This window comes from Salvelinus sp. IW2-2015, linkage group LG17 (genome assembly GCF_002910315.2).
Source record: "Salvelinus sp. IW2-2015 linkage group LG17, ASM291031v2, whole genome shotgun sequence".
Taxonomy (NCBI): domain Eukaryota; kingdom Metazoa; phylum Chordata; class Actinopteri; order Salmoniformes; family Salmonidae; genus Salvelinus; species Salvelinus sp. IW2-2015.
The window spans coordinates 21430992-21458089 of NC_036857.1; the positions used below are offsets into that span (position 1 = coordinate 21430992).

A 27098-nucleotide genomic window follows, 5' to 3' on the forward strand; every position below is an offset into this window, starting at 1 on the left:
TTGGGACCCGTATTGACCCCATTCTGGGCCCAGATCAGTATGGCTATTACAGGCTATGATTGTGTCACCCTAACAATTGCTAATATCAACATTTAAACAATTAAAAACAGTAAGCAAAAATAAATAAAACTTGCTATTTAATTAAGTCTGATTCAAAATGTGGACATCTTAAAAAACTAACAAACACTTTCTTCAAAACTACAGCATACTATAAAATTCAGCACACAAAATATAACTTTGTTAATGTACACTATATTTCAAATTCCAGATGGTTACAGATAACGATTTAAGCTTAACAGATCTGAACTCTGCACAAAAGGTTAACTTTAAATATGTACATGCCAATGCCACCAGTCTGTGTGGAAAAGAAATAACATAAAAGCACTAGTATTGCTACAGTAGTTTAAGAGCAACCCTTGGCTACAGTTATGCTACTTCGTCAGACCACTCATCAATGCCTTTGAAGCAACAATCAATGCAAATATTCTCTCTGAACAGCACACCATTCAAACATCATCGTGACTTAACTTTACTTATTGCAAAAAAAACTAAAACAAAATTAAATGTGATGGATACCAGTTTCTAAAAGATAAAAACAAAAACAATGCAACAAGCTCAAAATATTACAATTCATGTCAAAATGTTGGATTTCACACATCTCAATCAATTTGTTAAAATATATTTAAAGATGGAATCCAGAGTAGCGGGAAACAGCGCCACTGGCTGAGGAGCAGTAAAGCATTGCAGTACATATTGTGCTCTTCAATCGTGCTTGCAATGACATCTGAGATGGGATTTATTTTATTTGCAGTAACTTCTTTGTTGTAATATCGCAAACGGGCGTGGCTGTTTCGCCATGAAGGATTCCAGCTTTAAAATGATTTAAATGAATAGATTGACTAGAAAATGTGAATATGGGTGTAGAGCTACACACTAAGTTTATGATAGAAAAGGAAAAACACAGGTGACACATTACCTATATTTACCTTAAACTAACAAACTACTGTAGAATAAACTTCTTTTACACAGATACACCCAAACAATGGTAGGTGTGTAAGAAAACCTTATACGGTCTCTAAAATAAATCCGTTTCCTTCCATGAAAACACCCACGACTAGGTCATCCCTGAGAACAAGATTTGGTTCAGTATGAAGTGCATCCGAGACATGTTTTGTAAATGATTACAACCCCTCAACAAAAAAATAAAATCACCTTTTTACTTCGTCAAAGATGAGATTTACAATAGGAAAAGTTCAAGACGTGATCACTGATACCGGTCAGTAAAATATCTAGGATTGTTTTATAGAACTACTTGCAACAAGAGATGCTCTCAAATTTTCGCAGTCTCAAACCTCATTTAATACGATTGTATTAGTTTTCTTTCCATTGTGTGTTGAGCAGCCCTATCAACAAGAGTGAATGACTCAAGAACTAATACCTTTCACGATGCAGAATTAAAAGATATAGGCATGGCTCCTTAGATTCTTTATTACTGGGATCTAAAATTCWAACAAAAATCAAAACAGACTACACTAAAATATACGGGTCGTTCGACGAAATGAGTGGCTTTTGCATCCCTTTGATATTTTAAGTAGAAATTGTGCACAAAAGCAGGTGAGCTGGTTCGACTCTTTTTGGCAATTTTCTAGTTTTGTGGTGGAAAACTATACGGGTTGAGCATAACATGTCTATCTATGGGTAACTGGGTTGACACTAGAAATGTTTTAACAATTTCATTTTTTGGGGTGAAGCTTGCATTCAAATTGCCCCTCCCTGTTGCACAAGACAAGCTTCCATTCTCCCTGTTAAGAGGGATTTTATGGCTAATTTAAGATAAAATCATCAACCCTGTTACTTTACTTGTCACTTAACAGGCACCTGCTATAGTCCAAAAACATGTTTTTTAACATGTGCTCTTTATGACAGAATGKTAAAGGTGAAACAAAGTATTTTTTTCACCAAGTTAAAGTACTCAAAAGATGGGCTGACCAATAGGAGATCAAAACATGATGCCTCTGCTTTTTTAATTTACCCTGATTTTAAAAAGGCAATGAGGAACTTAGAATGTATTAATCATTTTGCTTTTGTGCATAATAAGAAAAAAGGAAACTGGGAAAAATGAACAATCTTAGCACTCGTCCTCTTCTTCGTCCACCTCAATATCCTCCTCGTCATCTTGGTCTCGAACCTCGCGACCTCGTAATTCATCCACCGCTTCATCCTTCTCTCCGTACGAGTCCTCATCCTCATCCTCTCTGGCCTCCTGGCCGCTGTCATCAGACCCTGGAGATGATCAGACCTTTTATAATGGGTTTCCCACTTTGAGCAAATGGAGTGATTGGCACGGGATATAAACAGGGGTTTAACAATGGATTATGGTGAATGTTGAGTAGGAATATAATTATGTTGTACAATTGGTCAAAACTGTTGATTTTAGTTCCCCCTGCAATAAAATGTGTGTGAATGGTAAAAACATTGAGTGGTGGATTGAAGTATCAGGTAACCAAAATGTATAAACAAAGCACACCTTAACCAAGTAAACATAAAAAAAATAACTTCCAATGACTGTACAAATACCCCTTATTTAATGTACGAACAGTCTTTGAGTCTACTGGATTTTGCAGAAAATTGGCAGATCAGTGTGAATAAGCTGCCGAGTTTGCATGTAAAAATCACAAAGTCTTCCTGAACCATTGAAATAAATAGACTTTCATCCAAACAATGACTTCATGTTCTGAACTGAGCTGCAAAGCTGACCAGCAGATCCAACAAACTTCCACATTCTATGTGGTTCTCGTATAACATTTCTGCTTGTGGAAAATGTCTTACTGTCTATCACCACCTCTCCGTCACCATCCTCCTGTGGGCTTTTTCATCTGATTCTGAGGACATATTCGCTKTCTATTCACCTGCTTACTCATACAGGGAGATCTTGCTATACACTTATACACATTTCTCAGGAGGTAGAGGTAAACCAGCAGACAGTGTGGCCCTAAAGCACTAGAATCAGGTCCATTAGTCTTCTCTAACCTGCATCTTGGCCCCCATGCACCTTGTCCTCATCTTCATCCTCCTCTTCCCTGCTATGACCTCGTCCAGGCTTAGCCTGCTCTTCAGCCTGGTCTTCGTCATCATCCGAGTCGGAGATCACCACACAATCATCCCCGTTGCTGTTGTCAGCTGGCTTGGGCCCACTGGTGCTGTTGGAACCGGATGTTGTGATCAGGGATGTTAACAGCACGAGAGTAGCTCTACAAAAAGCTGGTACTGGAGTGAAGTGCTTTTGTCAGCCCAGTCATTGCGCAACAAATAACAATTCTAAAAGCATTCGCCTGTTAAAAATGGTTTTGATCACCACGATTAAAAATAGCCACTTTTATTTCTCAACCTCAACTCGTAATTAAAGTTTGCCTCTCATTCGCCATTCGAGTGCATATAAAGTAAACGGTTGGCAGCCTATCAGCGCATCACCCACTACTTTACAATATGAGCTTGATGCAGTATAATTGTTTGAAACCTGAAAATGTTACTTTACTTCAAATAATGAGGCATGTCTTAATTTGCGACAAAGTAGCCTTGCCAAAATCCATCTATAGAAACATGAAGGCAATTATTTTATTAAGACTTCCTCATGCCATTAACAAGCATTTCTCTCCTGTTCTATTGGTTTTCATATCAACTTTCTTTCGTTGTCCAGAAGCCAAAGGCACCATCCCAGTCATATTAGCAACCTATCCTAGTTGTGTTTCTAACGAAGATGTTTATCTCTGTCACATATGGAACCGCTCACATCAGGTGTGCTGTTTAAAACTGTGTTTTACTGCGAATTACATTCTGGTGAAAGTTTGGTTTTATTAGCTGCTTCATTAGGAAGTGCATGTTCAATATTAGGCTATAGCCTTTTGACGAAGATAATAGGTTTGCTATTTTGCCTGTTTCCATTAAGCTCTTAATGAAAAATGCCTGTTCCTTGTATGCATCTAGCCCAGTGGTATGTATGCATGCATAGTATTTTCTGTTGGTCAGTAATTTTACTGTTTGGAAAAAATATAACAGTTTGTTGACCAGATAATTGGGATCGGTTAGTCGGCAGCAAAATTTACTGAAATTTGCATCCGTAGTTGTGATAGTTAGGACAATCTTGAGACCTGTCACGTCCTGGTTTTTTTTATACACAAAATGCTTTCTAATAAAAGTGTTTGGTATTATTTTAGGCTACATTACATCACATATTAAAGTGGTAATAGCATGGTAATAGTATCATGGAGATGGAACAGTCCTTATTGAACTTAGTTCCACAAGAAGAAGTTTTGTTGGGCAGCTTACCTGCCATTCTGCCTGGGTTCCCACAGTGGAGTCAGGTAGTATCTCAGAGGGTTTCTGAAAAGGTCATCCTTCAGTATCTATAGATTCACACGGAACAAACAGAACAGTGTGTTAGAATAGTGCAGTAACGTTAAGAGTTAGAGCCTTAAATAATGGCAGTCGTGTGGTCACCAGCGGAACTGTGCAATGTTCAATGGGCGGCAAATAGCCTTGCGGCTAAGAGCGTTGGGCCAGTAACCGAAAGGTCGCTGGTTGGAATCACTGAGCCGACTAGGTGAAGAATCTGTTGACTAAAATGTTGAATGTGTGTGCTGGATTACTTCATGCATGTCAGACTGTGCACCAGTTCGCAACCTGTGCCAAGCAGTGAGCATGCCGTTACCTGTGCTATATCGTCCCGGCCAGGGCTGGTGTGGTCGCTGAACCAGTTGAAGAAGGTCTGGTAAATGCCACGTCCCGATCTCCTGGGTTCACTGTGGAGCGTCAGGTTCTGCCCGCGGTACCACAGGATGGGGTCAGAGAAAGACACTGGAGATCCTGTAAGAGGACATGTAACAGGGGAAGGATATTGTCATTATTGGCCTCATTTACACCAAAAACCAGATTACACCTCTGCGTAGACACAGGAGTCTGGTCCTGTTAATATTTTCCCCGTACTGTCCGTGTCCCACAACAGTTCCATGACCCCGACAATTTTCCTGTCCCGATATAAAATTACTCCAGTCCCGTGCTCATTTTAACATGCAGAAATAACTTCCTCCATTAGCTGCTCGTCTGTCGGTCCCCCCAACTCCCTGCTGCGTGTTTGTTTTCATAGCAATGGCCCCTCACAAGACACGAGAGCTGTTCGCTCGCTGGTAGCTACTTTCCATTGCCTGCCCAGCTGATACATTTCTTTTGCTATCTATAAATAAGGACAAACCACCTGATACCGACAACCTGGATGGTCAATTGCTGAGGTTGGTAGCAGAATACATTGTGAATCCTGACATCTTCAATTTAAGCCTAGAAGACAGTGGGTGCCATGGAACAAGGCAAAGATCACTTCACTACTCAAAAATAGCAGAGCACCCTTTAAATGGTTCAAACAGCTGACCAATCAAACTTTGGGAGAATTTTTTTGTTGTTGATCAAATAAAGTTAATTTACAGAAAACAAATTAACAGACTTTCAGCACGCTTATAGCGAAGGGCACTACATGCTCGGCACTGACACATGACTGATTATTGGCTGAAAGAAATTGATAGTAAGAAGATTGAAGGAGCTGTTTTGTTAGACTCCATGCAGCTTTTGATGTCATTGATCATAACCTATTGCTGAAAWWWTTTTGGTGTTATGGATTTGCATCCTCTGCCTTATTATGGTTTGAGAGTTACCCCTCGAATAGAACACAGAGGGTTTTTGTTAATGGAAGCCTCTCTCATGCAAATTCAGTTGAGTATGGTGTACTGCTCTGCAGCCGGCTAGGGCAGTGGTGTAAAGTACTGAAGTAAAAACACTTTAAAGTACTACTTAAGTCGTTTTGGGGGGAATCTGTACTTTACTATTTATATATTTTTGACAACTTTTTCTTCACTACATTCCTCAAGAAAATAATATAGGTTTTACGCCTAACATTATTCCTGACACCCAAAATAACTCGTTACACTTTGAATGCTTAGCAGGACAAGATTGTCTAATTCGCACACTTATCAAGAGAACATCCCTGGTCATCCCTACTGCCTCTGATCTGGCAGACTCAAAACACAAATGCTTCATTTGTAAATTATTTAAATGATATACTTTTACTTTTGATACTTAAGTACATTTAAAACCAAATACTTTTACTGAGTAGTATTTTACTGGGTGACTCACTTTTACTGGAGTTATTTTCTTTTTAAAAGGCATCTTTACTTCTATTCAAGTATGATTTTTTCCCCCCACCACTAGTCTAGTGCCATTATTGTTTTCTGTTTTTACAAATTACCTTCCACTGACCTTGAATAAAGCCTGTCTGCCTATGTATGCTGATGACTTAACGTATACACGCTGTCAGCAACAGTAAAATAAATAACTGAGACACTTAACAGAGCTCCAGTCAWTTTTAGAATGGGTAACTAGCAATAGGCTGGTGCTAAATATCTCAAACTAAAATCCCTCACTCAACCTCGTTTAGATCTATTATTGAATAATGTGGCTATTGAGCAAGTTGAGGAGACTAAACTACTGGGTGTAACCCTAGATAGCAAGCTGTCATGGTCAAAACATTTAGATTCAAATGGTTACTAAAATAGGAAGAGGTCTGTCCATGATAGGGCGTTGCTCTGCCTTCTTGACATCTCAGTCATCCAGACAGGTCGTACTGGCCCTAGTTTCATCAAACCTGGACTACTGCCCAGCTGTGTAATTCAAAGGAAATGTGCAGCAAAAGACATTGATGAATTGCAGTTGGTCCAGTACAATGCAGCACATATTGCACTTAGATGTACATGGAGGGAAAGTGTCAGTAACATGCATATCAGTCTCACCTGGCTCAAAGTTGAGGAGAGTGACTGCATCACTATTSGTGTCATTTCACAGGAGAGCCATTTGAATGTAAACTTTWATTTTTTTTATCAAAATGCATTTTTTTGGCAGAATTGCCTTCTGGAACATATGAACTTTCATGTGCCTTACATTTGTATGCTATCTGTAAATACAAATATATATTTTAATTACGAGCCTAGTTTAGCCACAGAAGAAAGACAGCAACCTTGCTGCTAGCCATGATTGGCTAAGATAATGAGTGGACTGGACATGCCGAGAGAGGAGTTCGGATTGGTCTGCCATGTAGCACGCTTTTGTCTATTTGAGGTGGTCAGTATGTTTTTTATTTTACCTTTATTTAACTAGGCAAGTCAGTTAAGAACACATTTTTATTTTCAATGACGGCCTAGGAACAGTGGGTTAACTGCCTTGTTCAGGGGCAGAAGGCCAGATTTTTACCTTTGCTAGCTAGCATTAAACTTATCTTATATGTGTAGGTAATCCTGTCTAACAGATTTTTTTTTTTAAAGACATCGCATAGCAGAACTGCATTAGAGTTTCTCTCCACTTTCTGGAGGACCAAGTTATGAAATCAGTGGAATTAGAGTATGATAGCTAAGGAGATGGAGAACACACCTGTCTCCGGATTACAAACTAAGGGGAACCATGGCATCCGCGAGAGAGAGGGGGAAGAATCCATCCATGTATACGGACAGGTAAGAGAGTCTAGCTAGCTACATTTTCAGATATTACACATTCCTAATTTTGTCAAAGTAATTTTCATTTCAAGTTAAAGTGTACCGTTAGCTGGCTAGCTAACGTTACGTGTATGATCTGTGTAGTAATATTATTCGTATCTCAGAGCCTTTGCATTGCTAGTTATAGCCTAATGTTAGCCAGCTAACATTTAACCTGGTTGGTTAGCTACCTGCAGATTAATGCAGGGTAGTAACTAGAGGTTGACCGATTTAATTAGGGCCGATTTCAAGTTTTCATAAATCGGTCATCTGATTTTTGGACGCCGATTACATTGCAATCCACGAGGAAACTGCGTGGCAGGCTGACCACCTGTTATGCGAGTGCAGCGTCAAAAGGACCTTGTGGCTGCAAGGAGCCAAGGTAAGTTGCTAGCTAGCATTAAACTTATCTTATAAAAAACAATCTTCACAAAATCACTAGTTAACTACACATGGTTGATGATATTACTAGGTTAACTAGCTTGTCCTGCATTGCATATAATCAATGCGGTGCCTGTTAATTTATCGTTGAATCACAGCCTACTTCAACATCACCAAACGGGTGATGATTTAACAAAAGCGCATTCGCGAAAAATGCACAAATGTACCTAACCATAAACACCAAATCCTTTCTTAAAATCAATACACAGAAGTATATATTTTTTTAATCTGCATATTTAGTTAAAAGAAATTCATGTTAGCAGGAAATATTAACTAGGGAAATTGTGTCACTTCTCTTGCATTCAGTGCAAGCAGAGTCAGTGTATATGCAACAGTTTGGGCAGCCTGGCCCGATGCGAACTGTGAACTAATTTGCCAGAATTTTACATAATTATGACATAACATTGAAGGTTGTGCAATGTAACAGCAATATTTAGACTTAGGGTTGCCACTCGTTCGCACGCATCATAATTCCTATAATAACCACAACCTAAAACTTCTAAACTGGRAATTTTGAAGAACTGGGAATCTTGAACCACCAGCTTTCATATGTTCTCATGTTCTGAGCAAGGAACTTAAACGTTAGCTTTTTTACATGGCACATATTGCACTTTTACTTCTCCAACACAGTTTTTTTGCATTATTTAAACCAAATTGAACATGTTTCATTATTTATTTGAGACTAAATGGATTTTTAAAATATATTATATTAAGTTAAAGTGTTCATTCAGTATTGTTGTAATTGTCATGATTACAAATACATATTAAAATAGTTTGATTAATCGGTATCTGCTTTTTTTGGTCCTCCAATAAATCGGTATCGAAAAATCATAATCGGTCGACCTCTAGCAGTAACGTCATGAATTGAGATTATGGTTAATTGTTTAGCTAGCTAGATGTCTTAACAAAAGACTTCACTATGCAAGTATCCATTTCAATAGAATGTTCATGATGTCACCGCGACAGCTGTTGATATACGTAGCTGGTAAAATCTACTCCGATTTCAAGCACTCATCTGAGTGTGCCAGAGCTCAGAATAACTGACTAATTTACGAACGCTCAACACCCGTTTAAATGGCCGGTGTCAGTAAACGTTGAAAAAAAAAAAAAACGTAATTTGTTGCCAGCAGCACAGTTGTAGTCACCAACGCTCTGGATAACATAAAAAACAGCATATCCAGCTCTGCAAGGGCAAGTAAAATGGTCAGAGTGAGCTGTTCTTGCATTTGTGTCTGGAAGTAGCTAGCCAATGTTAGCCAGTTAGGTTGGGTGCTTGACTGCGTTAGTACACAAAGCACGGCTCAACCCTTAACTTCGTCGGGGTAGGGGGCAGCATTTTCATTTTTGGATAAATAGCACACCCAAATTCAACTGCCTGCTACTCATCCCCAGAATATAAGATATGCATATCATTAGTAGATTTGGATAGAAAACACTCGGGAAGTTTCTAAAACTGTTTGAATCATGTCTGTGAGTATAACAGAACTTATGTAGCAGGCAAAACCCAGAGGACAAACCATTCAGAATTTAAAAAAAATTGACGTCACTGTCTTTTCAATGAGTTTTCATTGGGACACCAGATTTCTAAGGGACTTGTTTGCAGTTCCTACTGCTTCCACTGGATGTCACCAGTCTTTGGAAATTGGTTGAGGTTATTCCTTTGTGTAATGAAGAAGTACGGCCATCTTAAATGAGGGTCACTTGAAGTAAATTGTTTGAGAGGCACATTACCAAAAAAGTTGCGTCAGTTTGTTTTCTTTTTGTATTGAACACAGATCATCCCGTCTTCAATTTGATCGATTATTAAATACCTAACGTTGTATTACAAAAGTAGTTCGAAATGTTTTGGTAAAGTTTACATGTAACTTTTGATATATTTTGTAGTGACGTTGCGCAAGTTGGAAGCTGTGTTTTTCTGGATGAAACGCKCCAAATAAATTGACATTTTGGATATATATCGACGGAATTAATCGAACAAAAGGACCATTTGTGATGTTTATGGGACATATTGGAGTGCCAACAAAAGAAGTTCGTCAAAGGTAAGGCATGAATTATATTTTAATTTCTGCGTTTTGTGTCGTGCCTGCAGTGTTGAAATATGCTACTCTCTTTGTTTACTGTTGTGCTATCATCAGATAATAGCATCTTATGCTTTCGCCGAAAAGCCTTTTTGAAATCTGACATGTTGGCTGGATTCACAACGAGTGTAGCTTTAATTTGGTATCTTACATGTGTGATTTTAATGAAAGTTTGATTTTTATATCATTTTATTTGAWTATGGCGCTCTGTATTTTCCCTGGCTATTGGCCAGGTGGGACGATTGCGTCCCACCTACCCCAGAGAGGTTAAAGAGATGGGTGTGGCTAAAGCTTAAGAGGGTGTGAACGATGTTGAATGCTTGTAGACAAAGAGCTCTCCAGTAGGTGTACCAAAATATTCAAAGGCCATTTTCTCAAAAGTGAGGTTTATCAACTTTCAAAGCAGAATTACTTTCCCATTGTTCCTCAACTGTAGTGTATGATACCATTTTCTAGCTCTGAGGCTCTACTTTTATCCAATGTAAAAAATACCATTTCAAATTTTGCTACACAAGACCGAATCGAGCCAGTCGGTCACAAATACCAAAATTGTAGTGATTGAAGACTGAAGAATGCGTGTTACTCTAGTGAGGAGGGGTAGAGGGGAAAAACACTCCAAATGATATGTCCTCCTAAAACTGCTTACAACACAAAAATAACTGTTTGTTCCTCAACTGTAAATAATTCCTGCACTGCCCGTCCCTGTGGACTATTGATCCTGTTCGGTCCGGTCACAAACTTGATCCCTATTCCTGCCAGAATCCCACGGTAGTCCTGTTCCCGTGTTATCCTGTCCAATGTCTAAATGTTGCATCCTAAAGTCTGTTGTTTAGAGATGGTGACTTAATTTGCCCTTATATTCAATTGTTGTGCCCCAGCCGGGGCCATTTACATAAGAGCGGACAAGCAAGATAGATATGAAAACTGGATCTGTCACTCACCTCCCATTCCAAGGTGGAGCTCCTTCACTATGATGACGTTTTTGAAGTAAGGGTTCCGCCTGAAGTGGAACCCGATTCTGTAGCCAAGCTTGTTGTTTTTGAAGGATTCAATCTACATAGGAGACAAGACATTTTAAATTCAGGGGAGCAATAGGTTATTTATTCTGAAGAATATAAAGATTCATTACATTTTCGCTGGGATTATTTAATTACTTCAAGGTTGGTCATGTAACTGAGAGCGTCTTCATCGGTTTCGTCGATGTGAGCAGAGAGATGAGGGTGGTTCAACAACTGTTGAGCTTTGAGTCAAGAGAAAAATAAATGTGACATACCTACACACTCACCAACATATACAGTGTCTATGCACATAATTCACAGGCACATGAATTGGGATCATGAAGTAATTTGTTGCCATCTGGAAAAGTGTGTGTGTGTGTCACTGTGTGCGTTTCTAAGAGTATTCAAAAGGATACTGCCGTGACCCAGAAGTCAGGGATGGCTTGTGTGATTGAGCTGCGCTGGTCCAGGTGTGGACGGCGCTGGCAGCTCATCTTCAGCTCTAACCGCTGGTGGAGCCACGCACCTTTCTTCTCCAGAGTATCCAGCCTCATCTGTACCTGTGCCAGAAGGGACAATGATTGTCGGATCTCTGGGGCCATCTTCACTGATACTATGGCACACTCCCCGTCATCGTCATTATCTGATGGGAATGAGGAACTCGGCGTGGAGGATGATCCAGGTATTGAGTCGTCGTCCTCATCGGGCATGTCCTCAACATCCTCCCTGTCAACTCCACGCAGTGAGGTAGAGCTGTCTGCCGCTGCTGCCTGCGTGTGAAGACCCCTTTCAGGTTTTGCCCGTTCCTTTGAGGACTCATGGTCACCACGCTTAACTTTGTGTCTCAGTCTCTCATGATGTACAACTTTTTTGGAGGAGCAGGACGTTTGTTTCGCCTCATCTGTAGTTGCTCTTGTGAAACTAGCAAGTGCCTTGGCGGCTGCTATTGCGGCCGAATCAGACTGGTCCAGTGAAGTTGAGGGTCGGCAATCTCCAGCACCAGCACTTTCCTCGGTGTCTACTTTCTTTGGATCGCGAGAGACTGGTGCACTCTCGGCGACGCTGACATGTGCATCAGCGTCTAGTCCACTCTCGTCATTTCCATTATTCTTCTCTTCCTTGGCTGATACTTTATCGCCATCTTCCCCATTTTTGTTTCCATGAGAATTCGATGTTAAATCACTGGACACGTCGTCGCCCACTTTGGCTAACTTACTATGAAGCGGGGCCTCACCAGCCTGATCAGGGGACGGACATCGTTTCTTCAGTGCGGAGACTGCAGACTTTTTGCTGCAGCTCGTTTTTTCGCTCATTTTTGCTAATTAACCTTAACTTACTAGCTAAAGTAATACACCACAAATTAGTTAGGGGGTAGGGGAATTGCTTGCTTAGACGTGACTGGCTAACTTGTTCGTTGCACAAATTACTAACTATTATTTTCTATAAACAGTTAGCAAGCTAGTTTGGCTAGCTACTTACCCTCCTTTTCCGCGTAAATTTAGCTAGAGGCCTAAAGCGAGCTAGCTTACCTTACGTGTGTTCTTCGTATCACAACACGGCCCCATTCTCTTAAAAGCTAGATATCAATTTAGCAATAGTTGTGGATAATAATAAAGTATTAACGTTATATTGAAGAATGTATTGGTTTATAATTCCACATAGTCCTAAAATTGTTTATATTTGTCCTTTCCCTCACTATTTCTTCGTCCGCGATATTTATTACATTCCGGGACAGGAAAACAATTCGCTGATTGGTTAGAGGTCGCCGCGCCGAAAGCTTTCCGCCAATGATACAACGGGGGTAATGTTTACGTGTTTGAAGCCCACTGAGGTATAATAAGAAGACCAGTGCTATTCGGGATCCTTGGGATATCCATACCATAACCCTTAACCATTTTAAATGTCAGCTAGTCCCAAGGATGCTACGGACACCTGCCGAGTCCGCTTTTTTATATATATATTTTCTTAAACTCGTGTGCTTGGTTTGGTTATGTACTTTGCTAAATATGCATTTTGAATATATAATCCAACTTCCTTATATGTTGAGGTATAATGTAAAAACTGGAGACTGCGATATTCTACTGTTGTTTTCAAGGTAATCTACTCTATGGACCAACATCACATGCGCACTAGCACTCAGTGCGCACAGGGTTTCAACGAGTTACTATTGCCAAGTCAGTGGCAATATTATAAAAATGTATGAAAACAAAAACATTTAGCAATGTGGTTAAGGGTAGGATTAAGGTTATATTTAAAATCTAATTTTAAGGAGATAAATTGTAGAAATAGGCAGCATTTATTTATTTGTGGCAACTAGGGAGCAGCAAGGTTGTTTTTATTTGAATCTTTATTTAACTAGGCAAGTCATTTAAGAACAAATTCTTATTTACAATGACAGTCTACTTGTAAAGCCCCCCTGGCCAAACCCTCCCCTAACCCGGACGACGCTGGGCCAATTGTGCGCCACCCTATGGTACTCCCGATCACAGCCGGATGTGATACAGCCCAGGATCGAACCCAGGTCATTAGTGAAGCCTCTAGCACTGCGATGCAGTGCCTTAGACTGCTGCACCACTCTGGGTCTAGTTACCTGGGGTCTAGTTGTCACTAGTAACCACAGGCAGACCCTGGCAGTATAGTAAAAATGTATGAAAACAAACATTATCTTTTTGGTCTTCATTTAAGGTTAGCAGTGTGGTAAAGATTAGAGTCAAGGTTTAAAATACGATTTTAAGAAGAGAAATAGGCGGGGTTTAGCCACAATTATGACTTGGTGGCTGTGGCAACTAGTGTAAACCAAGCAGCAGTGACATCATCATGTCATCCAAAAACATGGCAGACATTGGATGACTATAAAATGTTGTTAGATGCTCTCGAACCCAATCCATGTGTTCGAGAGCATCAAAAGGACTGCAGGCGACTGCTGACTGTCTGATCTACAGATCATCTTTCATCATATCACATTTCACTCATTATTGTTTGTAGGTCAGTCAGTCACAATTTCCCCTTGATACATTGTGGTTTTGATCCTCTCGAACGCRGCCAATATCTTCCATTGGATGTTTTGTGCGGCTGACCCTGTGCTGTTCCCCAGTCGTGTATGTTGTGTGTTGGGCTGGGTACTGTGACAGCAAAAGTCACCAAATTTCCGTTGTCTCTGTATAATGGACCATTAAAGATTACATTGTATTGTGTCTCAGACGCAGCAGCTCCACAGAGCAGAGCTCTGACGCCGCAGACGGAGGCACAAAGTGGCCAAAAAAGATTTGGTGAGCTCCCCTTAAACACTGGACTGTTGCACATACAAGTAAGTAAGTATGTGAGTGAGTGAGAAAGGGAACAAGAATGGTTTTGTGAGTATGTGTCTGACACACTAAGTTTCTCCCTCTCTCTTTTCCAGTCTTCGTTCTTTAGCAGTATCACAGATTCCACTATGCACTATTCCAATATTACGTTTTTGAAAGATTGAAATCCGAATAAAACAAATTCACACACATCCCCTGATTCATGAAATAGAATGTTCATTGTCGTGGCATGCTTGGTTCAATAGCTATTGATAAGAGAGAACTGAATATCCAATATAAAACACATTTTACCTAACTTTACAATGCCTAAGCAAGTCTGTCTGACTCTGGCATCATTACTGAGAAGTATAGGATAAGTAATGCTTTTAACCAGCCTTTTATTTCGGCAGATCTTTTATTTTGAAGAAACTCAAATAATTTAACCTGGTCAGTCAATCGACTGCTCTTCCCACTCCCAGCCTCTAGCTGACTCTGCAGTTAACCGGTCAACTTCTAGTGAATCTTTGTTTTCATTTGAACAATTTACTACCTGTGATGTGCTACTAGATGCCTTGCATAAGACTGATGTAAAAAAAATCCACTGAGGCTGATATGCTTTATCCATTGTTGCTGCAGCTCTCTGCCCCCCTGATTGGGGAATCATTAATCCATATTTCTTACCTGACGATTATACACTTAGTATTCCCTCAGAACAGCCTCAATTCGTTGGGGCATGTACTCTACAATCCACTGGGATACTGGCCCATGTTGACTCCAATGCTTCCCACAGTTTGTCAAGTTGTATGGATGTATTGTGTTTTATTAGGATCCCCATTAGCTGTTGCAAAAGCAGCAGCTAATCTTCCTGGAGTCCACACAAAACATGAAGCATAATACAGAATGACATAATACAGAACATCAATAGACAAGAACAGCTCAAAGACATACATTTAAATAAAAGGCACACATAAAAAATATTTAAAGGCACACGTAGCCTACATATCAATGCATACACACAAACTATCTAGGTCAAATAGGGGAGATGTGTTGTGCTGCGAGGAGTTGCTTTATCTGTTTTTTGAAACCAGGTTTTCTGTTTATTTGAGCAATATGAGATGGAAGGAAGTGCCATGTAATAAGGGCTCTATATAATACTGTACGCTTTCTTGAATTTGTTCTGGATTTGAAAATACCCCTGGTGGCATGTCTGGTGGGGTAAGTGTGTGTCAGAGCTGTGTGTAAGTTGACTATGCAAACAATTTGGGATTTTCAACACATTGTTTCTTATAAAAAGAAGAAGTGATGCAGTCAGTCTCTCCTCAACTCTTAGCCAAGAGACTGGCATGCATAGTATTTATATCAGCCCTCTGATTACAATTAAGAGCAAAACATGCCGCTCTGTTCTGGGCCAGCTGCAGCTTAACTAGGTCTTTCCTTGCAGCACTGGACCACACTACTGGAAATAATTAAGATTATACAAAACTAGAGCCTGCAGAACTTGCTTTTTGGAGTGTGGTGTCAAAAAAGCAGAGCATCTCTTTATTACAGCTTGACCTCTCCCCATCTTTACAACCATTGCATCTATATGTTTTGACCATGACAGTTTACAATCTAAGGTAACACCAAGTAATTTAGTCTCCTCAACTTGTTCAACAACAGAGGTCTAGCACTTAAGGAATGATTTGTACCAAATACAATGCTCTTAGTTTTAGAGATGTTCAGGACCAGATTATTACTGGCCACCCATTCCAAAACAGACTGCAACTCTTTGTTAAGGGTTTCAGTGACTTCAATAGCTGTGGTTGCTGATGCGTATATGGTTGAATCATCAGCATACATGGACACACATGCTTTGTTTAATGCCAATGGCAGGTCATTGGTAAAAACTAGAAAAGAGTAGAGGGCCTAGAGAGCTGCCCTGCGGAACCCCACACTTTACATGTTTGACACCACACTTTACATGGTTATGGTCAATAATATCAAAGGCTGCACTGAAATCTAACAGTACAGCTCCCACAATCGTATTATTATCAATTTCTTTCAACCAATCATCAGTCATTTGTGTCAGTGCAGTACATGTTGAGTGCCCTTCTCTATAAGCACGCTGAAAGTCTGTTAATTTGTTTACAGAGAAATAGCATTGTATTTGGTCACACCATTTTTCCAACAGTTTGCTAAGCATGCTGACAGCATGCTTTTAGGTCTGCTGTTAGAACCAGTAGTGGCTGCTTTACCACTCTTGGGTAGCGTAATTACTTTGGCTTCCCTCCAGACCTGAGGACAAAGACTTTCCTCTAGGCTCAGATTAAAAATATGACAGATAGGAGTGGCTATAGAGTCAGCTACCATCCTCAGTAGCTTTCCATCTAAATTGCCAATGCCAGGAGGTTTGTCATTATTGATAACATTAATTTTTACACCTCTCCCACTAACTTTACAAAATTCAAACTTGCACTGCTTTTCGTTCATTATTCGTTTTTTTATGCATGAATACAATTGCTCACTGTTCATGGTGGGCATTTTCTGCCTAAATTTGCCCACTCTGCCAATGAAATAAGCATAAAAATAATTGGCAGCATCAAATGGTTTTGTGATGAATAAGCCATCTGATTCAATGAAAGATGGAGTTGAATTTGCGCTTTGGGTGGTGGACCATTCTTGAAACACATGGGAAACTGTTGAGCGTAAAAAACCCAGCAGTGTTGCAGTTCTTGACACAAACCGGTGCGCTTGGCACCTACTACCAACTTCCATTTAAGAATGATGGAGGCCACTGTGTTCTTGGGGACCTTCAATGCTGCAGAAATGTTTTGGTACCCTTCCCCAGATCTGTGCCTCGACACAATCCTGTCTTGGAGCTTTGCAGACACTTCCATCGACCTAATAGCTTAGTTTTTACTCTGACATGCACTGCCAACTGTGGGACCTTATATAGACCAGTGGCAACCCATCATTCAGGGCATTCAGGGCACCACTGTTTAGCAAAAATAATAAAATAAAAAATACATACGTACATCATTTTTTTTGTGTGCCTGTTTTGCATGTTATTTTGGCATTAATACGTGTCACATATCAGTTTGCAAATAATGTCAAAATAAAACAAATATTTAGTTAATAAAGCAGCATACAAACTTGGTCTCTTTTTTTGCTTTCTTCAGTAAGGGGGCTCCAAAATGCAGGTGTTTCAGCCTAGCACAGTGCTTTCTGTGGTGGTGGGGCAGCCAGTGGAAAATACAGAGCGTATGGGTTGGTAATGTTCTCTAGTTGCGCCGTGATTGGCTCAGTGTTATGTCACTCATGGGGACACCAATGCCATGATTACTGTATATATGTGATAACCTTTGTATGCTTGCAATGTGCAATGATGGAAAAATACTGGGTAATGGAGATGTACTACTTTACTCCTCAGCCTGACAACTAAAGCACCTGCTGATAGTCATGCAGCCTCAAGGCCAAGATAGTAGAGTGAAAAACCAAAGTCTAGACATGTTTTTCTCATCTTAGATACTTTGTATCTAATCCAATGCAACAATGTTAAGATATGATTGACGGTAGGTTGTATAAAGAGCGTTGTCTCCTGTTTCGCCACACAGATCTTTACTATAGACCACTGAGGTACTCTGTATGTGAATCTCTGTCTGCAATTGCATTTTATTACTAAAGAGTTTTATACCAAGGTTCCTGTGTCTGTGTCATCTATCTGGAAGACTGATTGTTAAAGGAAACTTACATCACCACATGCAAAGGACCACCCAACATCATCCATTGTTTTCAGTGTCATGATGTCCTTGAGGAGCAGATTCAATGCATGAGCAGCACAGCCAATGGGTGTGATGTGAGGGTAGGATTCCTCCACTTTAGACCAAGCAGCCTTCATGTTCACAGCATTGTCTGTCACCAGTGCAAATACCTTCTGTGGTCCAAGGTCATTGATGACTTCCTTCAGCTCATCTGCAATGTAGAGACCGGTGTGTCTGTTGTCCCTYGTGTCTGTGCTCTTGTAGAATACTGGTTGAGGGGTGGAGATGATAGGGTTCATTATTCCTTGCCCACGAACATTCGACCACCCATCAGAGATGATTGCAATACAGTCTGCTTTCTCTATGATTTGCTTGACCTTCACTTGAACTCTGTTTAACTCTGCATCCAGCAAATGAGTAGATAAAGCATGTCTGGTTGGAGGGGTGTATGGCTGGGTGAGGAACATTCAGAAATCTCTTCCAATACATATTCCCTGTGAGCATTGAGGTGAACCAGTTGCATACACAGCTCGAGCAAGACATTCATAAGCATTTCTCTGACTAGTTCCTCCATTGAGTCAAAAAAACATCTGATTCCAGGAGGACCATGAGTCTATTTGGGGGCGCCAACCCAGACAGGAAGATACACGTCAGTAACTCAACCCACTCAAGTGACGCACCCTCCTAGGGACGGCATGAAAGAGCACCAGTAAGCCAGTGACTCAGCCCCTGTAATAGGGTTAGAGGCAGAGAATCCCAGTGGAGAGAGGGGAAGAGACAGCAAGGGCGTTTTCGTTGCTCCAGAGCCTTTCCGTTCACCTTCACACTCCTGGGCCAGACTACACTCAATCATATGACCTACTGAAGGAATAAGTCTTCAGTAAAGACTTGAAGGTTGAGACCGAGTCTGCGTCTCTCACATGGGTAGGCAGACTATTCCATAAAAATGGAGATCTATAGGAGAAAGCCCTGCCTCCAGCTGTTTGCTTAGAAATTCTAGGGACAATTTAGGAGGCCTGCGTCTTGTGACCGTAGCGCAAGTGTAGGTATGTACGGCAGGACCAACTCGGAAGATAGGTAGGAGCAAGCCCATGTAACGCTTTATAGGTTTAACAGTAAAACCTTGAAATCAGCCCTTGCCTTAACAGGACAGTGTAGGGAAGCTAGCACTGGAGTAATATGATCAAAATTTCTTGGTTCTTAGTCAGGATTCTAGCAGCCGTATTTAGCACTAACTGAAGTTTATTTAGTGCTTTATCCGGGTAGCGGAAAGTAGAGCATTGCAGTAGTCTAACCTAGAAGTAACAAAAGCATGGATAAATTTTTCTGCATCATTTTTGGACAGAAAATTTCTGATTTTTGCAATGTTACGTTAGATGGAAAAAAGCTGTCCTTGAAACAGTCTTGATGTGTTCGTCAAAAGAGAAGATCAGGGTCCAGAGTAACGCCGAGGTCCTTCACAGTTTTATTTGAGACGACTTTACAACAATCAAGATTAATTGTCAGATTTAACAGAATATCTCTTTGTTTCTTGGGACCTAGAACAAGCATCTCTGTTTTGTCCGAGTTTAAAAGTAGAACGTTTTCAGCCATCCACTTCCTTATGTCTGAAACGCAGGCTTCTAGCGAGGGCAATTTTGGGGCTTCACCATGTTCATTGAAATGTACAGCTGTGTGTCATCCGCATAGCAGTGAAAGTAAACATTAGCTTTTCGAATGATCTCCAAGAGGTAAAATATATAGTGAAAACAATAGTGGTCCTAAAACGGAACCTTGAGGAACACCGAAATGTACAGTTGATTTGTCAGAGRACAAACCATTCACAGAGACAAACTGATATCTTTCCGACAGATAAGATCTAAACCAGGCCAGAACTTGAATTGAAATGCATTCCAGGTGACTACCTCATGAAGCTGGTTGATATAATGCCAAGAGTGTGCAAAGCTGTCATCAAGGCAAAGGGTGGGTACTTTGAAGAATCTCAAATATAAAATACATTTTGATTTGTTTAACACTTTTTTTGGATACTACATGATCCCATATGTGTTATTTCATTGTTGTGATGTCTTCACTATTATTCTACAATGTAAAAAAAAAGTACAAATAAAGAAAAACCCTTGAATAGTAGGTGTTTCCAAACTTTTGACTGGTATTGTGTGTTTTTCAGTTTCTTGAAATACTTTGCAAATGCAACTTATTCTACTGTTCGTGAAAACTGAAATGGTCTATTCATAACTTTTTTGTGTAGTATCTCTTATCCAGAGCAACTTACAATAGTGAGATCCCCCATGGGAATTGAACCCACAACCCTAGCATTGCAAGTGTCATGTTCTACCATCTGAGCCACATCACATCATTCCAAACCACTTGATGTCTCAATATGCTCAATTACTGTATTGTGCGTAGTTTTTCTTCATGGTGATGGAAAGTCTAGGTACAAACCTAGATGACCCGGCTATGTGCATGACAGTAATGCACATTTGCATTAATGGGTTTGTAAGGATGGTAAATTAATACTGCACAAAAAGTGGTTGTTTTCCTTGTTATTTKATCAATAAATATATTTAATTTGATGTGGATGTTTTGTGTCTTTGCACCTTTTGGTGTAAATGTTTGAGGACAGGGTCTTGTTCTGTCTGGATTCCATGAGAATGACAATCCCAGAGGAAGGGACAGGTCAAAGCTCTTACAATTCCAACTATTGAATCCTGCAAGATACTGTTCTTAATTATATAACAACCTATTTTTGCCTAAGCAGAGTTGCTGAAAAAATGTTTTTTTGCCCATGCTACAGATGTCTATATCATCCGATAATACTAGTAAAGGCCCACTGCACTACTTTTGTGAAAAATATATATTTTCCCCCAAAATATATATTTTTGTTAATGTATATTACAAAAAAATGTTTTTTTGCTGCAGTACCCTCAGCACCCCTAYTTCCTGCTGCTATGCCCCCTCTGCAAAATAGCAATTCATTTAACAGCTGAAAAATACAAAAAACAGGACAGATCTGCCCTCCAGCGAATGTTGTGGTTAACTACACAGAGAGCTACACACTCTTTGGATAATGCTTGTTAACTTACAATATTTTTGTGCAGCTATAAAGGATCTAATTTTTAKGATATTTTAATTGTAATAAAGAAACTCTTATTCATGTGTTTTATAATTACTGTTGGGCCAAATTACATAGGTATTATTCAGTACTGATTCATTTTAAGGCAGCCTGGTCTCATAGACTAGACGTAACATAGTAAATGTAAATCCGGGACACTCAAATTAGTATGATATGTTACGTATGGTATGGTTACATAAGACAGAAGGTTACTTAAGGCAAAAACGTAGGGAGGGTGGTTGGACAAGGTGAATGAGTGGTCGTATAATGCGAAAGTCTAGCAACCCAAATGTTGCGTGTTCAAATCTCATCATGTCCCACTTTATATAATTTACTACTTAGCATGTTAGCTAACCCTAACCCTTTTAGATAACCCTTCCCCTAACCCTAACCATTTTAGCTAACCCTCCCCTAAACCTAACCTTAACCCTTTAACTTAACTCCTAACCTAACCCTAACCCCTAGCCTAGATAACATTAGCCATCTAGCTAACGTTAGCATTAGCCACCTAGATAACATTAGCCATCTAGCTAACGTTAGCATTAGCCACCTAGATAACATTAGCAACAACAAATTGGAATTCGTAACATATATATTTTGCAAATTTGTAACATATCGTAAAACTTAAATTACATTTGYCCATTTTAATAGCTAGGCAACTGCACACATTTCAACAAATAAAAAACAAATAAACGCCAGGTCTAAATTAATTGTTCAAGGTTTATTGTTTGATTTGTTACATTAAATAATTCAGTAATGACTCAAAATTATGACAATCATCTGTTTTTATTGTCAGTAGGAAACTGCTAGCCATTGGCTGCTAAAAGYTGAGAACTGCTAGCTAACTGGCAAGCACAACAACAGTCAACAACTTCGGGAGTACAAACGCCTGGCTCAAATAGGAAATAGACGGGAAATAGACGCCTGGCTCAAACAGAAGCTTGTCTCTAATAAGCACCTGTTGTGTTYAGTGATTTARTAAGCAAATGAATGCCAAGGCTATTAATATACGTTTCACGGTATTGTACAAATTGCAATACTTAACATATCATACGAATTGTAATCACAAATGAATACATACCATACAAAATGTAAATGGTGTGTCTCTAATATAAGTACAGAATAGAGACCAGGTTGTTTAAGGTCACAGTGCATTGCCATTCCGACGTCATGACATTTGACCTTTTACATATAGAGGGAATTCYTGGTACATGCAAATGTGGCTTCTTGGCAAATAAAGATTATTATGATTCTGATAGGTGATTCAAATCAAATTTAAATCAAAATGTATTGGTCACATTCGCCGAATACAACAGGTGTTGACTTTACCGTGAAATGCTTACTTACGAGCCCATCCCCAACAATGCACAGTCCCAACAATGCACAGTTAAAAGTAAGAAAGATATTTGCTAAATAAAAAGGAAATAGTAACACAATAAAATAACAATAACGAGCAAGGGTACCGAGTGGAATAGAACTGATGAACCTCGCGAACAGCATCCACGAAGGCAGACGCAGCCATTTAATTGGGATTACTTTAAAATCATTAATTTAAACATCCAAACGTTTTTATTTTGACCGTACCTTTGTTGACTAGAAATGCGATATGAATGTACATTTTTGTCATTTTCAATAGCCTATGACAAATCAAATGCGCTCCCATCGTCCGCCAGGCAGACACATGGAATGTGGACCTTCACCGGACAACAACACAGACTGGCTGCAAATTACTGGGTAAATAAATGCACAGCGTTTGCTTCTACATCATGAAAATAGAGATTCATCGAGGTTATTTTGAAGACTGTGGATATGCRTCAAGGGGCGTCAAGACGTTAGTCGAGGGAAACTCGATATTTCAATTTACGTTTATGGGTATGAATATCTAAGATTTGGATCTGACGATATAGAGGAAGATTGTATTGCAGGCTATAGAGGTTAGCCTACGTGCTGTTACTGTTACCTCTCCTAAATTGTCTTTAGACTATATTTACCTCGGATCTGACGCAACAATAGCCTACCCGATGATAGTGCAAATKACATGAAATTATGGAAACGAAAATGTGACACGTCCTTTGGTCTGTGTCTGTGTGAAACTTATGCTTAAGAGGCCCAGTAAACGTTATGCTACCTGTGGCCCAACCCAATTGTGTAATCGCTCAGAGAGGACAGACATAGCCTATCTTGAGTGTGGTGGTTTCAATAWTGACTGGAGAATGTGTTCATACAATGTCAGTTACGCTTCTATGAAGGAGGATTCCCGCATCTTTACATATCCTAGCAGTGTTAGGGAGTAGTGAACTAAAGCCTGCATGTAATTCAACTAATTTAACTACATTTTGCAGTGACTTGGTGGTAGTTGAACTAAATAAAAATCTTGGTAGTGTTTTCAGTAGTATTTTTTTGCCATGTAGCGGTGCAGCTAACTACTGGAACTACACACTTCATTTTTTGCAATAAAAACAAGAAAATATGGGTGAAGTAGGCAATAATTTACTTTCTTTTTCAGCATTAGACCTGCCTAATTCTCACTTAAAACGTAGTTTTTGTGTGTAACAGGCTAAATCACACATCCTGTTAACATCTGACTCCAGAGTGATCTGTCTTGCAATTTGTAGTCTATGACATTTCMGATTTAGATATAATTTTTTGTAGTTTGGCTGTCATGAACTACTTTTTCAAAGTAACTTTATTTAGTTCAGTAAACGACATTTTTCTTAACGGTAGCTTTAGTGTAGCTTCATTTCTTAATTTTCTTCCGGTGTGAAACATTGTAGCTTCTCCAACACTGTATCCCAGAAATCGAAGGTAAGTTATTTCTGTATATGAAGCAAATAATCTAAATGTGACATGACGATGCACCTTATATCTCTTTCCCATGCTGGATGTTCACAGGGCATTACTTAAAACAGGTCAAGAGTCAATGCAGTGATGAAGTGATGTGTTCATGCAGAAATATGTCTCTTATCAAAGCTAGTCATTAGTAGCCAAGGCATGTGATTRAGATGACATGCATCTACACAGTCTTAATTGTGATGAGAGCAGTATTGCAATAATCTTCAATGTATTTAGTGCCTCCATGCAGGCCCAGCCCCATTAACAGGTGCGTTGTTATCATGAGTTTCCTGGGCACGGCTCTATACAGTGACAGTGGTGCTGAAATCTGCGATCAATCCTTTGTTTTAGTTCGCGCTGATGTGGCGCTGTCCATTGTGCTGAATATTTGCTCGCTGGGCACAACAATGAATTCCCGTGGCCTAGTTAGTTACATTTCTTTATGGTACCTGCTCCTTCTACAATTAAGTTGAAACATGCTTGAGTCAGGGTATTCAAATGTGTAGAAAATTCCCTGCATGCTATGTAGACATTTCCTTGTTATATTATTATTATGTTAAGACCTCCCAGTCTGGGAGGCCTGTGTATTCAAATATTAGGGAATCATTTATATTCCTTGAAGTCAACAGGTGAATCACTCACTCTCAGACACGCTCAGAAACCCGCATCTGCCTCCCAACTCTTTTGTTCAGCTATAATGATAATTTAATTTCCATTTACAGTGTCGTTTTAATTACAAGATCAATATGGAGTACACTTTTTTTGGCACARACACTATTTTCACATTTAGAATATGAATTAGTTGGAAGCTAATGCTGTCTGTCTTATTTGATCTGCTTGGTTGTGCTCTGCTCTGCTCCATCCCCTATACATCCCCATGCATGCACTCAAACACCCACACTTGCACAAAGTATGTGAGCTGTTGTATCTTAGCAACGGGCAAGGTAATTACTGAGAGAGCCAAGGAGCTGGCATGCTGGAGAACTGCTGATTTGATCCCAGCCATAGAAAGACAGTAAGGCGGAGATATCTTCACTGTTGCCCAACACACGCTTCTGAGAAGCCATGTTTTTATTTTCTTTGTTGTTTTTATGCATCTAAATCGGTCTGAAAAACATATGACGGCCTGTTATGCARATGATTGCTCTCTGGTAAATGGATAAATGTGCCCTCCTGGAGTGAGTGTTAATGCACTGTCTTATTTTGTCTGTCTGTTTCGTTGTTCACAGGTGCTGGATGTAATGGAGAAAGGACAAATGAGTCTGTTATGTAGAAAGGATCCTCACAGCTCCCTGTAAGTGGGACAGAGACATCCACCAGGACGGACGAGAGGAGGGCTGCCTGAGGCGGAAGAGTGGCATCGGTCGGTGAGAGAGAAGGGGTAGAGAATCACCCTAGCACCCCGCCCCTAGAATCACAGAGCTGGAGGCATGTCTAACCAGACCCAGATCTTTGGCATTGATGGACCAGGCAGCCTGCTGGCAGTGTTGGCTTCACAAAGGGCCAGCAGCATCAGCACCAGCAGCAGTGAAGGAATCTCGGCTGCAGCTGTGTCCGCCTACATCAAGCTGGTGTTCCTGGGCCTGATCCTCTGTGTTAGCCTGGTGGGCAACCTGCTGGTGTCTCTGCTGGTCCTCCGAGACCGGGCCCTCCACAAGGCCCCCTACTTCTTCCTGCTGGACCTGTGCCTGGCTGATGTTGTCCGCTCTGCTGCCTGCTTCCCCTTCGTCCTGGTGTCTGTCCACAACAGCTCCGCGTGGACCTACAGTACCTTCAGCTGCAAGCTGGTGGCCTTCCTGGCTGTGCTCTTCTGTTTTCACGCTGCCTTCATGCTGTTCTGTGTGGCTGTGACTCGCTACCTGGCCATTGCCCATCACCGTTTTTACACCAAGCGCATGACAGTCTGGACCTGCGCTGCCATCATCTGCATGGTGTGGACTCTGGCCATCGCCATGGCATCGCCACCCGTCTTTGACGTGGGGACGTACAAGTTCATTCAAGACGAGGACCAGTGCATTTTTGAGCACCGCTACCTTAAGACCAATGACACTCTGGGCTTCATGCTCATGCTGGCCGTCGTGGTCCTGGCCACTCACGGTTTCTACGCCAAACTCCTGCTGTTTGAATACAAGCACCGCAAGATGAAGCCTGTCCAGCTAGTGCCGGCCATCAGCCAGAACTGGACCTTTCATGGACCAGGAGCCACGGGCCAGGCAGCGGCCAACTGGATCGCAGGCTTCGGCCGGGGCCCAATGCCCCCCACCCTGCTTGGCATCAGGCAGACTTTGCACAACCAGCAGCATCGGCGTCTGATGGGCATGGAGGAGGTGAGGACGGAAAGGAGGCTGGGCAGGATGTTTTACATCGTCACCCTGCTGTTCCTGGTGCTCTGGGCTCCCTACATAATGGCCTGCTTCTGGAGGGTGTTTGTCAAGTCCTGCTCCATCCCACACAGGTACCTCTCCATCACAGTGTGGATGAGCTTCGCCCAGGCAGGGGTCAACCCCATCATCTGCCTCCTTCTCAATGAGGACTTGAGGAAAGTGCTGAGGGCCCACCTGCCCACCTACAGCAGGACTAGACAACACCAACAGCTGCACCGCCATGAGCTGTTGGTGTTCACCATCACATGATGCACTACTGCAGGGGTGTCAAACATACGGCCCGTGGGGGGAGGGGGGGGGGGGGGGATTCCAATTCAATTCCAATGTACAATGTATTTTTAGAAAAACATTTTTTGGGGGGGAAACAAACTCAATATACTTTAAAATGACTAAAACCATATCGAAACTGTGTAGAAATGATAATGGACCTACATTCATAAGGTTTCTTGACTGGGTCCAGTCATCACCGAAATGAAAGCTAGACAGTCAGGGAGCATCGGGGAAAAAGAAAAATATATGGATAGACTATTTTGACGCAGAGGAAATATAAACAATTTTCAGTGCGGCCCTCTGTACCTCGTTGAAGACCGAATGCGGCCCTGGGGCAAAATGAGTTTGACACCCCTGCTCTACTGCATCGAGTGATGGTGGTGGGATCGGT

At 40.7% G+C, this 27098-nt stretch overlaps 2 protein-coding genes across 3 annotated transcripts; one reads left to right on the forward strand and one right to left on the reverse strand.

The window, feature by feature from the left end:
- Window positions 1-120: 120 nt before the first annotated feature.
- On the reverse strand, window positions 121-12844 carry LOC111976644 (protein SET). 2 transcript variants are annotated; one of them, XM_024005635.2, is made up of 8 exons: window positions 12615-12842; window positions 11502-11645; window positions 11242-11319; window positions 11029-11140; window positions 4709-4863; window positions 4327-4403; window positions 3031-3200; window positions 121-2283 (listed from the first exon to the last, which is right to left on the reverse strand). In XM_024005635.2, exons 1-8 carry the CDS (start codon window positions 12648-12650, stop codon window positions 2129-2131), a joined length of 927 nt encoding a protein of 308 aa, XP_023861403.1. In that variant the 5' UTR covers window positions 12651-12842; the 3' UTR covers window positions 121-2128. The 2 variants fall into 2 exon arrangements, with proteins under 2 accessions (XP_023861403.1, XP_023861401.1); XM_024005633.2 differs by having other exon boundaries at window positions 11502-12844.
- Window positions 12845-22724: 9880 nt separating this feature from the next.
- LOC111977049 (probable G-protein coupled receptor 173) lies at window positions 22725-26719 on the forward strand. The gene is made up of 2 exons (XM_024006311.1): window positions 22725-22955; window positions 25283-26719. The coding sequence occupies exon 2, from the start codon at window positions 25484-25486 to the stop codon at window positions 26684-26686; it is 1203 nt and encodes a 400-aa protein (XP_023862079.1). The 5' UTR covers window positions 22725-22955; window positions 25283-25483; the 3' UTR covers window positions 26687-26719.
- The last annotated feature ends 379 nt before the right edge of the window (window positions 26720-27098 follow it).